Genomic DNA, 13975 nt, shown 5'->3' on the forward strand with positions numbered 1-13975 from the left:
TAGAAACGGCGCACATATTAAGAAAAGTCATGGACTCCTAAGGAGGCAGAATGCAACCCGGAACCCCCAAACACTATAAATACCACCCAGTCGAATTGGAGGACTTTGATAGACCAAAAACGAAAATAATAATAACAATAATAATAGAATCATCCTTCTTTCTCCTCCCCTGCAGGTGCCTCCTTCTGGTGCCTGCTGGACATCGTGCCCATCAAGAACGAGAAGAGGGAGGTGGTCCTCTTCCTGGCCTCCCACAAAGATGTCACCAACTCGAAGCTCGAGGAGATGGACCTCTACAATAACTACGAGAATGGAGGTGAGTACTCCTCCTCCTCCTTCGACTGCTTTTGTTGTTTTCCATGTTTTTAATTTTTTTTTTTTTTTTGGCTTTTTTTTTGGTTGGTTTTTTATTTTTTTGTTTTTTAAATATACCTATATTTTTTTTATATGTATATCCACTACCATACAGGTGAAAATTTTTTTGGCTTTTTTTTTTATTTTTGTAAATATATATATATTTTATATATATATCACATTACCACAGGTGAAAAGTATTTTGGCTTTTTTTATTTTTTTGTAAATATATATATTTTATATATATCACATTACCACAGGTGAAAAGTTTTTTTCGGCTTTTTTTTTATTTTTTGTCAATATATATATATATATATTATATAATATATATATATATATACACATTACCACAGGTGGAAAAATAAGAGACGAGGTGTAGAGCCTGACTGGTTTCAACGGACTATGGCTCGGAAATAAAGTCGAAACCGGTCTCTTTATTTTTAACCTGTGGTAATGTGATAGATGAATCGCGGTGCTCAAGTGATTATAATCGTATACATTATGTATATATATATATATATATATATATATATATATATATATATATATATATATATATATATATATTGAGGAATAAGACATCCCAGGTAAATGAGATCAGTGATGAGAAGGATAAGAAATGAGAAAGTTTGTGGTATTTTCCTTTGTTTATTTTATTTGTTATTTTTTTTTTGTTTCTCACATGTTTGAAGGATGACATCTCGGGTAAATGAGGTGTGGGACGGAGAAAGATGAGAATGAATGAGAATGACGAAGGGAAAGGTAGAAAGGAGACAATTCCTGTCATCTCGAAAGGTATCGACGGAATGGGTTATATAGGAAACGGGGTTGAGAATATCCTAAAGATGAGATGTGTAAAAGAAAACGATGATAATCTTCTAATAGAAAACGGGGCTGATGACAGCACATCGCTCCATATCCAGGAAAGAGAGAGATCGCGACGGAAAGACGTGCTAAGGAAAGGAAGGGAAAACAGAAAAAGTAAATAATGAAAGGAGAAGAGAGTTCAGAAACTCGCTTATGGCAAATCTGGGCGGGTACTGACGAAGAGGGGCGGGTGATTGGTAGTTGATTACAATCAGGGTGGACTGGCTATTATCTCAGCGAGGGGAATTTTACGGTTGGGGATTTTGATGGGAAAAAAACTGACCAGGGAATAAACTCCGATATCCAGAGTCCGTAAGAGAGAGAGAGAGAGAGAGAGAGAGAGAGAGAGAGAGAGAGAGAGAGAGAGAGAGAGAGGAAAAACTGCCTAGGAAATAAACTCAAATTTTTCAGAGTACATATCTTCATAATGGTATGGATTTTGACAGATCGAATGAAGAGGAGAGAGAGAGAGAGAGAGGAAAAACTGCCTGGGGAGTAAACTCAAATTTTTCAGAGTACATATCTTCATAATGGTATGGATTTTGACAGACCGAATTAAGAGGAGAGAGAGAGAGAGAGAGAGAGCGTCAATCTTAAATTAAACGTTAAGCGTCTTCCACGAGCGACCATCCCTTGTCGTCGATGACAATTGGCACTTATCTTGATTGGATGGTCGTTAGATGCTCGATTCATTGAAGAAGTTTTTTTCAGTTTTTATTTATTTATTTATTTATTTATTTTTTTTTTACCATCCGAATTTTGAAGTTTTCTCAGTCTTTTTTTTAACCATCCTAATTTGAAAGTTTTTTTTTTTTTATCCGAGTTTGATTTTTTTTTAACCGACCTAATTTGAATTTTTTTTTTTTATTATTTTTATCACCATCCAAGTTTGAAGTTCTTTTCAACCATCCTAATTTGAAAGTTTTTTTCGTTATTTTCCCTTTTACCATCCGAAGATGAAGTTTTTTTAACCATCCGATTTGAAGGTTTCTTTATTTTTCCTTTTTTTTTACCCGAATTCGAAGTATAACCGTTTGTGTTGGTAATGTGCAATCAGTTCCCCATGAGTTTGTCAAAGTTCTCCTTCAGTGTGCCTGACTAATGTATGTTGTTAACATATTTGTTCTTGTATCAGTGTCAATTTCGTTATATTCAGTTATTTGTAAGTTGTTTTTGTATTCAGTAAAGCATGTAAACAGCGGAATACTTTTTCTTGGATGTTTATAAAAACTTTACCTGATGTAAATACCTGGTTTTTTTTTTTTTTTTTCATAATAGAAAAAAAAGATAAGTTCATTAAATACCAGTGGTTTTGTTATTTTTTGTATAAGAGTAAAAAAAAAAAAAAGTTCATTTGATAATGCCTTCCAGTTCGTCAGCATTGACCCCGAGTACGTAAGAGTGATCTTCTAGTATATAAGAATGATTTCTGCTCATCGAATGAACCTCCTTTTTTTTCTTCTTCTTCTTCTTTCCAGACGAGAATGAAAACCTGGACCCGGAAGCTCCTTCCGCCGCCAAATACGGCCGCAGACGAAGTCGGGCAGTGCTCTACCAGCTCTCGGGGCACTATACCCAAGACAAGGGCAAGAACAAGCTCAAGCTGAATAATGTGAGTACTCATTGGCATATATTTGTCAATTGCATTTCGGATACGTGGTACTTTTTTTTTTTTTTTTTTTTTTTTTTTGGTAGTCATGAGATATGTTGTTCAGGTTCAGGGAAACTTAGTCTTCAGTTTATTGTGCGTGTGTATGTGTGTTTGTGCGTATGTGGTTTTATTGGTAAGTATTTTTTTATTTGGTTTTTGTGGTTCGCGTTTTGATTTTGTTCTGTTGCTTTGTGATGGATTTTTTTCGTGGTTATTATTTTTTTCCCGCCGTTATTTCTTACATTTACAGACTGGTTTTATAAAGTTTGAATTCAATTTTACTTTCATCTGCAAATTACTTTTATTAAGTGGCAAATGCACACGATTTTCTTTCTATTAACATGTTTACTTCAGGCCTGGGCTGAAAAAAAAGGAGGTGGGTCATATAATCAGTTAACCTCTCCTTTAAAAATAAAGAAATAAATAAAATATTCTGTGTGAGGGACACACATTTCGTGTTTCATTTTAAAGGGTAGGAGAGTGTTATTAATGAAAGCCGTATCCAGTTGTCCAGGGAATGTTTATTTTTTTTTACCGCGTAAATTTAATTGTCGTGGTTATTGTATACTTGAAAATGAAACGTTTTTCTGTCAGGGTCATGTTCCAGTGTGCCCTCTCTCTCTCTCTCTCTCTCTCTCTCTCTCTCTCTCTCTCTCTTCTCTCTCTCCTGTGTTAGTGACCATGGTATTTATGAGGCTAGATGAATTCCAGTCTCTCTCTCTCTCTCTCTCTCTCTCTCTCTCTCTCTCTCTCTCTCTCTCTCTCTCTCTCTCTCCTGTGTTAGTGACCATGGTAGTTAGCTATGAGGCTAGACAATTTCCAGTCTCTCTCTCTCTCTCTCTCTCTCTCTCTCTCTCTCTCTCTCTCTATATATATATATATATATATATATATATATATATATATATATATATATATATATATATATAAAATGTATATATATATATATATATATGTATATATATATATATATATATATATATATATATATATACGTGTGTATGTGTGTGTGTGTGTGTGTACAGGATACGATTTCAATCCTGAATGTCACCGACTGCTCTGGGTGTTGTTTTGTGAAACAAAACAATCGAATAGGCGTCTACCGAAAAGAATTAGGAGAGAGAGAGAAAGAGGGCGAAGATAACTCTGTTATCCTCTTTGTTATTTCCTTTATTAGATTTGTCCTCCTCCCCGTAAGCGTAGGCAGTGGAAGTTCTCTCTCTCTCTCTCTCTCTCTCTCTCTCTCTCTCTCTCTCTCTCTCTCTCTCTCTCATTATTATTTTACTTTTATATTTGTGTTTCTGCTATATTGATATTCAAGTTCCAATAGGGATTTCATATGTGAAGTAAAGTCAAAATAATAGCTCTTGTGGGCGTTATTTTCAGTGCCCCCCCCCCCTCTCCCCACCCCCACCCCCCACCTCACCCGTGTAAGACCTGTTTTTGTTCATAGACACTCTACATCTACAACATTGATCAATTGTATATCACTCCTTCATGAGTAGGTATACACATAAAAGGTAAAGGTTGGATCATAAAGCCTTCATTAAAACTTTCACTTGGAGAGTAAGATTAGGGTGATAATCATTATAATAAAAAAAGGTTCATGTGAAACGCTATGAGCTCATCAGAAAGTTAGAAAGACTGTAGTGCCCTTTTGAGGATTGAAATATGGTTTTGTCTGGTTATGAAGACTGCCATTTGAATATGTAGAAATGGCCTTTTGGTGTAATAAGAACCTTTTCAGCTTATAGAAGTTGCCTTATGGTGTAATAAGAACCTTTTGAGCTTGTAAAAATGGCCTTTGGTGTAATACGACCCTTTTGAGCATATTGCCTTTTGGCGTAAGCCCATTTGAACTTAATGAAAATTGCCTTTTGGTGTAATAAGACCATTTTGAGCGTATGGAAGTTGCCTTTCGATATATTAAGAGTCCCTTTATGGAGTAGGAAAAAAAACTGGCATTGCAGGTTTAAACATTGTCCATCGAAGCCACACAAACTGCCTTTCGACGGTTTGGAATACTGCCTTTTACTCTAGATTAAAAAAAAAATCCACCTTTAAGCGTTTAAAACTAAGCCTCCTTCGGGGGTGATAAAGGGAAGGCATCCAGCCCACACCATAGAAATTAATCAGACTGAAGGGGCGGGGCGGGAGAGGGGGGCTTGAATGCGAGAATCCGGCGGATTGAAAGTCAATCAGATCTCAAGAAGGTCTGAGGGGGTTCGGGAGATCTCGAATTTCGGCGATCATAATGAGTTGGATTCAAGGTCCAGGGAGTCGCGGTCCGTCCTCGTCGTTGATCGTTGTTAGGAATTCGGAGGAAAAACAACGTTTGAGAGTAAAAGAGGAGGATGGGGTAATAATCAAGGGGAGGAGGAGAAATGGATAAGAATGTATAAGAATTGCTCATAATGATTTCGAGGTTTGTGATATAGGATGGAGAAACGTCAAAATGTTAATATTTCACTGAAACAAAGTGAAAGGAAAAAGGAAACAGAAGAATATTTATCGTAAATGATGGAGAGATGCCAAAATATCAATACTTCACTGAAGCGAAAGAAAAATAAAAATTATTTTTCGTAAATGGATCGGAGAAATTGTCAAAATAAAATATCAGTAACTTCACTGAAGCGAAAGTAAAAATATTTAAAAATAGGTAAACTAGGATGGAAGAAATGTTCAAAACAATCAAGTACGTTCACTGAAGCGAAAGAAAAATATTTATCGTAAATGATGGAGAAATGTCGAAATACTAATACTTCCCTGAAGCGAAAGAAAAATATTTATCGTAAAGGATGGACAAACGTCGATATATTAATACTTCCCTGAACGAAAAAGAAAAATATTTGGTAAATCAAATCCTGAAAGCTATATAGTGAGATAAGCAGCAAGCATTATTAAATGTTTTGACCGCTGTTTTAAGTTTTCATCTAATTCCGGAAGTACCTACTAAGCTACACACGTTCACTGCAATCCAGTTGTGACCCGACGCTGTTGCCTCTATTATTTGAGCTCGGTCGCGGGGAGCCGGATAAAGCGATTCTGGGAAGGAGAGAGAGAGACCACGAGATCAAATTACCATCTCCTCTATAGAGTGCCCTGAGGCTTTGCCCCTAACCCTCCCCCCCCCCTCTTTCTTTCTCTGTTAGGTACTCTCTCTCTCTCTCTCTCTCTCTCTCTCTCTCTCTCTCTCTCTCTCTCTCTCTCTCTCCTTTTACCTAGAGGATATCCTTCTCTCTCTCTCTCCCTTTTACATAGAGGATTTCCTCCTCCCTCTTACACAGTGTCCAAGTGCCTCAGCGGCGTAGTTGGTATGGTATTGGCGTCCCACCTCGGTGGTCGCTGGTTCGATTCTCGCCATTCCATTGAGGAGTGAGAGCTGTGTATTTCTAGTGAAAGAAGTTCACTCTCGACGTGGTTCGGAAGTCACGTAAAGCCGTTGGTCCCATTGCTGAATAATCACTGGTTCCATTCTACGTAAAAGCACCATCCAAACAAACAAACAAACAAACACACAGTGTCCAGAGCTCTCTCTCTCTCTCTCTCTCTCTCTCTCTCTCTCTCTCTCTCCAGTGCCATTTTGCTTGGTGAGACGTTCCCGCACACAGTCTGATTAATCAACAGATATCACGCATTTAACATACGTCTGGAAATTGAAAAATATCTAGAAGTGTTCGTGAACTGTTGGTGATAAGATTAGTGTGAAAATAGTAGGATAAAGCGTCTACTAAGTTAGTTTATCATGTGAAATACTGTAAATCAGATCAAGATGGCAGTAAGTTCCAACTGTGGTAAGAAATGGCAAAATTTAGCGTGTTTAGCAGATTCGCAATACAATGGGGTAGCAGGAAGGGAGCTGGCATTTCTCATCTATGAGATCAACAACAGCCCTAACCAAAAAGATACAAAAGCATTCATAGACATATTAGAAGGATATGATCCTTCAAACTGGAACAAATCAACAGAAAACATCTTGAAAATAATTGAAGAAGTTCCAAATAAAATCCAAGTGGTCAAGAGACTCATAAAGAAAATTTACATCAATCAACATAAGGTGAACATTGTGAATATCCTAATTGATGCAATATGAAAAAGAATGCCAAAAGCATGCAAACTGTGTAAGGTGTGGTATAGCATAGTTAGTCCACAAAACCTGATCAGAAAATGTTCTGCATGCAACATTCCGCCGCATCCTCAATGGGCTGAAGTAATGCAAGATATGAGTAAGGATACCAGAATATTTTGCTCAACATGTCTATCATGGATAGACAATGTTATTAAATCAAGACTTAATGTACAAATAGTTGAGGATGAGAAAGAAGAAATGAAGAAGTAGGAAGAAGAAAAGAGGAAAACGGAAGAGAAGTAAAACAAAACTGAAATGACAGAAAAAAATAAGGAAAACTAAGAACAAGATAAAAGTATGGATGCAGAGATAATCATTGATACTACATATGAGGCAATCAGCAGCATACATACGAAGAAATAAATTACGACATGACAACACAAAAGAAAATCCCGAAGAGCCTCTACCCAGATCTGCACACTGATGGGAAAGAGGAAAAAATAGACAAGAAAGACAAAGTCTGCACCCTTTTGAAAAGAGGGAATTGCAGATTTGGAGAAAGATGTTACTACAAACATCCCAAGGTATGTCACAACTATGAAATCTATGGTAAATGTGCATACCTAGATGGCTATGAGGATGATTGCAGAGATCTGCATCCAAAAATATGCAAAAACCTAAAAGAAGGAAAAGGATGTAAGTTCGACAAAAAATGTAAATATATGCACCCTGTAGCCATGAATCAAAATCAATTAAATAATCAATCAAATAATAAAATCCAAAATAAGAAAGAAACAAATAAAGAGAGGAACAAAGAATATGAGGTGAAGGAAAAAAGCAAACCATCACCGCGATATGGAGTGTCAGCAAAGAATTTCCAAGCATCAGCTCCAAGATACTGCTCAAGAGATAAATACTGTATTTATGATGCAAGAGGATATTGCAGATATGGAGAAAATTGCAGATTCAGACATAAAATGAATAATTATGATGAAGGAAGATCAAATGTTATGGAAAAGTTGGATTTTTTAATGTCAGAATTTCTGGAAATGAAGAAAAGAACAACATACCAGAACAGGAAAGAGACATGGTAAAATCCTTATTATTACCCATATTAAATAAAGGAGAAAACACGCAAACCATCATAGTGATGAATGCGCAGGGTTTAGTTACGAGTAACTCAAAAAGAAAAATAGAGTACTTAGAAGAACTAACCCAAATTGAAAAGAAAATAGATATAATGAATATGAGTGAAACCTGGTATTCCCAAGAGACTGGGAATGACTATAAAATAAAAGGGTTCCAAACTTATAGATCAGATAGAAAAAATAGGAATCAAGGGGGAACCGCGATATATGGGAAAGACAAAAAAACAAGGAAAAATATATGAGAAATATAGTAACTCAAAATGTGAACTAAAGCGGTAGAATTTGAATCTGAAAAATTAATGAACATAGTAATATATAGACCCCCTAGTACTAAAGAGTTTGACACAATAATAGAAAAATTGGATGATATATGTAGAAATCACAAGGACTGGACTATTCTCCTATCCAGAGACTTTAACTTTCCTTTCGTAGACTGGAAAGAACGAATAGGAGATTGTGGTTGTATTTATACATATAAAAAAAGAGAGTAATAGTAGTGCAGAAGATAAGAGGCAATTCGAAAAGCTATTAGATATGCTACTAGAATACAACATTCAACAAATAAATCACCTGCCAACAAGAAAGGGAAATACTTTAGACCTAGTATTTGTGAACGAGGTGAATTATGTTAAAGAAATAATAGTTTATGATGCGAGTATTTCAGACCATAATGTCATAGAAATTAACAGTCCATTCCAAAGCAAGTGAAAACAGAGATAAGCAAGAAATGAAGTGGGAAGGATATGGAAAATACAACTTCAACAGTAAAAATAGAAAATGTCAGAAATAAAGGAAGGTAATTAACACAAAGATTGGGATAACATTTTCGTAAGTGATGATATAACGTATTGGGATAAACATTTTCGTAAAGTGGGATGATAATAAAGGTAAATACGGAGATATTATATTAGAGAAAATAGTGGATAAATATATACCGAAGAAGAAAAGTAAACATCAGTCATGCATACCAAGAGACAGAGAATCTTGTTCCAGAAAATCAGAAGGGGAAAGTTGAAAAAAGGGGGGGCACCCCCCCAAACCACCCCCCCCCCCCCAAAAACCCCCCCCCCCCACCCCCCCCCCCTTTTTTGGCAAAAGAAAAAAATGCATGGAAAGTGATCGAACTAAAAAGTAAGATAGAAAATGCAGAAAAAAAAGATTATACAATCAAAAGAAAATTAAAAACGGGACTTGGAAGAAAAAACCATAGTAAATATCAAGCAAAATCCCAAACTATTATACTCGTATGCGAAAAAGATGAATAAAAGAAGAATAGAAATAGGCCCTCTAAGAATTGAAGGGAGATTAACAAATGAAAAAAAGGAAATATGCAACATATTGGCAGAATGATATAAGAGAGAATTCACCCCTAAAATTGATAATGAAGATAATGATATAGAAGTAAGGGATGAAAATAGTGAATATTTAGCAGACATAGATATTAATGACGCTGATATTGTGCAGGCTATTAATGAAATTAAAAATGGAGCTGCAGCAGGGCCTGATGGTGTACCTGCTATTTTGTTAAAGAAATTAGTTCATTCTATCGCAAAGCCACTTGCAATATTATTAAGACAAAGTGTAGATACAGGCAAGATTTATGATGAGCACCAATTAGCATATATTATCCCTACTTTCAAAAGTGGATCAAGACTAGAGGCAAGTAATTATAGGCCTGTGAATCTAACATCACATATTATGAAAGTGTATGAAAGGGTAATGAAGAAAAATATTATGAAACGTTTAATAAAAAATAGTTTGTTTAATATAGGACAACATGGTTTCGTACCCGAAAAAAGTACACCAACCCAACTGTTAGTCCACCGTGAGAATTTATACAAAAATATGAAAAGCGGAAATGAAACAGATGTGGTTTATCTAGACTTTGAAAAACCTTTTGACAAGGTGGATTATAATATATTAGCAAAGCGAAAAAAATTAGAAAACATAATATAGAGGATAAAGTAGGAAGATGGTTAAAAGAATTTTTACACAACAGAAAACAGATAGTTATTGCAAACGATGAGAAATCGGATGAAGCTAAGGTAATTTCCGGTGTGCCACAAGGTACGGTGTTAGCTGCATTACTGTTTGTTATTATGATTGCAGACATAGACAGTAATGTTAAGGACTCGGTAGTGAGTAGTTTCGCCGATGACACAAGAATAAGTAGAGAAATTACTTGTGATGAAGATAGGAACACGCTACAAAGAGACCTTAGCAAAGTATATGATTGGGCAGAGGTAAATAGGATGGTATTTATCTCTGATAAATTTGAATCAATAAATTATGGAGACAGAGAAGGAAAGCTATATGCATATAGGGGACCTAATAATGAGACAATCACAAATAAGGAAGCAGTTAAAGACCTTGGTGTGATGATGAATAGGAACATGTTATGCAACGATCAAATAGCAATTCTACTGGCAAAATGTAAAGCAAAAATGGGAATGTTGTTACGGCACTTCAAAACAAGAAAAGCTGAACACATGATTATGCTTTATAAAACATATGTTCGTAGTCCACTTGAATATTGTAATATGATATGGTACCCACACTATCAAAAGGATATAGCACAAATAGAGTGTACAAAGGTCCTTTACAGCTAGAATAGAAGAAGTTAAGGATCTTGACTACTGGGAAAGACTACAATCCTTAAAATTATATAGTCTAGAAAGGAGAAGAGAACGCTACATGATAATTCAGGCATGGAAACAGATAGAAGGAATAGCCGAAAACATCATGGAGCTAAAAATATCAGAAAGAGCAAGCAGAGGTAGATTAATAGTGCCCAAAACTATACCAGGAAAAATAAGGAAAGCACATAGAGCATTAATCCACTACGCACCAGCATCGATAATGCATTGTCTATTCAATGCATTGCCAGCTCATCTGAGGAATATATCAGGAGTGAGCGTAGATGTGTTTAAGAATAAGCTCGACAAATATCTAAGCTGCATCCCAGACCATCCAAGATTGGAAGATGCAAAATATACCGGAAGATGTACTAGCAACTCTGGTAGACATTAGAGGTGCCTCACACTGAGGGACCTGGGGCAACCCGAACAAGATGTAAGGTCTGTAAGGTCTCTCTCTCTCTCTCTCTCTCTCTCTCTCTCTCTCTCTCTCTCTCTCTCTTCACCCTGTGTTCAGAGCGCTCTCTCTCCTCTCTCTCTCTCTTCTACTTCCTTTTACCTAGAGGATTTCCTCCTCTTCTCTCTCTATATCTCTCTCTCTCTCTCTCTCCTTCTCGCTATTTCCTTTTATCTCTCCTTTTACATAGAGGATTTCCTTCATATCTCTCTACTCTCTCATCTTTCCTCCTCTCGCTCTCTCTCTCTCTCTCTCTCTCTACTCCTTACCCTGTGTTCAGAGCGCTCTGCTCTCTCTCTCTCTCTCTCTCTCTCTTCCTTTTACCTAGAGATTTCCTCCTTCTCTCCTCTCCTCTCTCCTCTCGATCTCTCTCTCTCTATCTTATCTCTCTCTCTCTCTTCCTTTTAACCTAGAGGATTTCCTTTCCTCCTCTCTCTCTCTCTCTCTATCTCTCTCTCTTCTTCTCTCTCTCTCTCTCTCTCTCTTCTCTCCTCTATCCTTTTACCTAGAGGGGGAAAATTGGCCAGAGTTCAGACACAACAAAATGAATAATTATGATGAAGGAAGATCAAATATTTTAGGAAAAGTTGGATTTTTAATGTCAGAATTTCTGAAATGAAAAAAGAACAACATACCAGAACAGGAAAGAGACATGGGGAAAATCCTTATTACTACCAGTTATTAAATGAAGGAGAAAACACGCAAACCATCATAGTGATGAAATGCGCAGGGTTTAGTTACGAGTAACTCAAAAAGAAAAATAGAGTACTAGAAGAACTAACCCCAAAATGAAAAGAAAATAGATATAATGAATATAAGTGAAAACCTGGTATTCCCAAGAGAACTGGGAATGATGATCAAATAAAAGGGTTCCAAACTTATAGATCAGATAGAAAAAATAGAAATCAAGGGGGAACCGCAATAATATGGGAAAGAAAAAAACAAGGAAAAATATATGAGAAATATAGTAACTCAGAATGTGAACTAATAGCGGTAGAATTTGAATCTGAAAAATTGATGAACATAGTATATAGACCTCCTAATACTAAAGAGTTTGACTTAATAATTGAAAAATTGGATGATATATGTAGAAATCACAAGGACTGGACTATTCTCCTATCTGGTGACTTCAACTTTCCTTTCGTAGAATGGAAAGAACGAATAGGAGATTGTGGTTGTACTTATACATATAAAAAAGAGAGTAATAGTAGTGCAGAAGATAAGAGGCAATTTGAAAAGCTATTAGATATGCTACTAGAATACAACATTCAACAAATAAATCACCTGCCAACAAGAAAGGAAAATACTTTAGACCTAGTATTTGTGAACGAGATGAATTATGTTAAAGAAATAATAGTTTATAATGCGAATATTTCAGACCATAATGTCAATAGAATTAACAAGTTCATTCCCAAAGCAAGTGAAAATAGAGATAAGCAAGAAATGAAAAAGTGGGAAGGATATGGAAAATACAACTTCTACAGTAAAAATATAAAATGTCAGAAATTAATGAAGAATTAAACAAAGATTGGGATAACATTTTCGTAAGTGATGACATAAGGGTAAATACGGAGATATTATATAAAATATTGGAGAAAATAGTGGAAAAATATATACCGAAGAAGAAAAGTAAACATCATTCATGCATACCAAGAGACAGAAGGATCTTGTTCCAGAAAATCAGAAAGTGGAAAAAAGGTCTTGCAAAAGAAAAAAATGCATGGAAAGTTATAGAACTAAAAAGTAAGATAGAAAATGCAGAACAAAAGATTATACAATCAAAAGAAAATGAAAAACGGGACTTGGAAGAAAAAACCCTATTAAATATCAAGCAAAACCCCAAGCTATTATACTCATATGCGAAGAAGATGAATAAAAGAAGAATAGAAAAAAAGGAAATTTGCAACATACTGGCAGCAACGATATAAGAGAGAATTCACCCCTAGAATAGATAATGAAGATAATGATATAGAAGTAAGGGATGAAAATAGTGAATATTTAGCTGACATAGATATTAATGAAGCTGATATTGTGCAGGCTATTAATGAAATTAAAAATGGAGCTGCTGCAGGGCCTGATGGAATTCCTGCTATTTTGTTAAAGAAAGTAGTTCATTCTATCGCAAAGCCACTTGCAATATTATTAAGACAAAGTGTAGATACAGGCAAGATTTATGATGAGCACAAATTAGCATATATTACCCCTACTTTCAAAAGTGGATCAGACTAGAGGCAAGTAATTATAGGCCTGTGAGTCTAACATCACATATTATGAAAGTGTATGAAAGGGTAATGAAGAAAAATATTATGAAACATTTAATAAAAAATAATTTGTTTAATAAAGGACAACATGGTTTCGTACCCGGAAAAAGTACACAAACCCAACTGTTAGTCCACCGTGAGAACATATTCAAAATATGAAAAGCGGAAATGAAACAGATGTGGTTTATTTAGACTTTGCAAAAGCTTTTGATAAAGTAGACCATAATATATTAGCGAAGAAAATGAGAAAACACAATATCGTGGATAAAGTAGGAAGATGGTTAAAAGAATTTTTACACAACAGAAAACAGATAGTTATTGCAAACGACGAGAAATCGGATGAAGTCAAGGTAATATCCGGTGTGCCGCAAGGTACGGTGTTAGCTGCAATACTGTTTGTTATTATGATTGAAGACATAGACAATAATGTGAAGGATTCGGTAGTGAGTAGTTTCGCAGATGACACAAGAATAAGTAGAGAAATTACTTGTGATGAAGATAGGAACGCTCTACAAAGAGACCTTAACAGAGT

General features: G+C 35.6%; 1 protein-coding gene across 4 annotated transcripts in view; it reads left to right on the forward strand.

The window, feature by feature from the left end:
* The window catches only part of LOC135206092 (potassium voltage-gated channel subfamily H member 8-like), a 421415-nt gene that overhangs the window by 349800 nt on the left and 57640 nt on the right, over positions 1-13975 (forward strand). For all 4 annotated transcript variants that reach the window (XM_064237316.1, XM_064237319.1, XM_064237318.1 and 1 more), the window contains exons 4-5: positions 176-316; positions 2700-2833. In XM_064237316.1, coding sequence (XP_064093386.1) covers positions 176-316; positions 2700-2833 — 275 coding nt within the window. The remainder of the gene's footprint in view (positions 1-175; positions 317-2699; positions 2834-13975) is intronic.

This window comes from Macrobrachium nipponense, chromosome 29, assembly GCF_015104395.2.
Source record: "Macrobrachium nipponense isolate FS-2020 chromosome 29, ASM1510439v2, whole genome shotgun sequence".
Lineage (NCBI taxonomy): Eukaryota > Metazoa > Arthropoda > Malacostraca > Decapoda > Palaemonidae > Macrobrachium > Macrobrachium nipponense.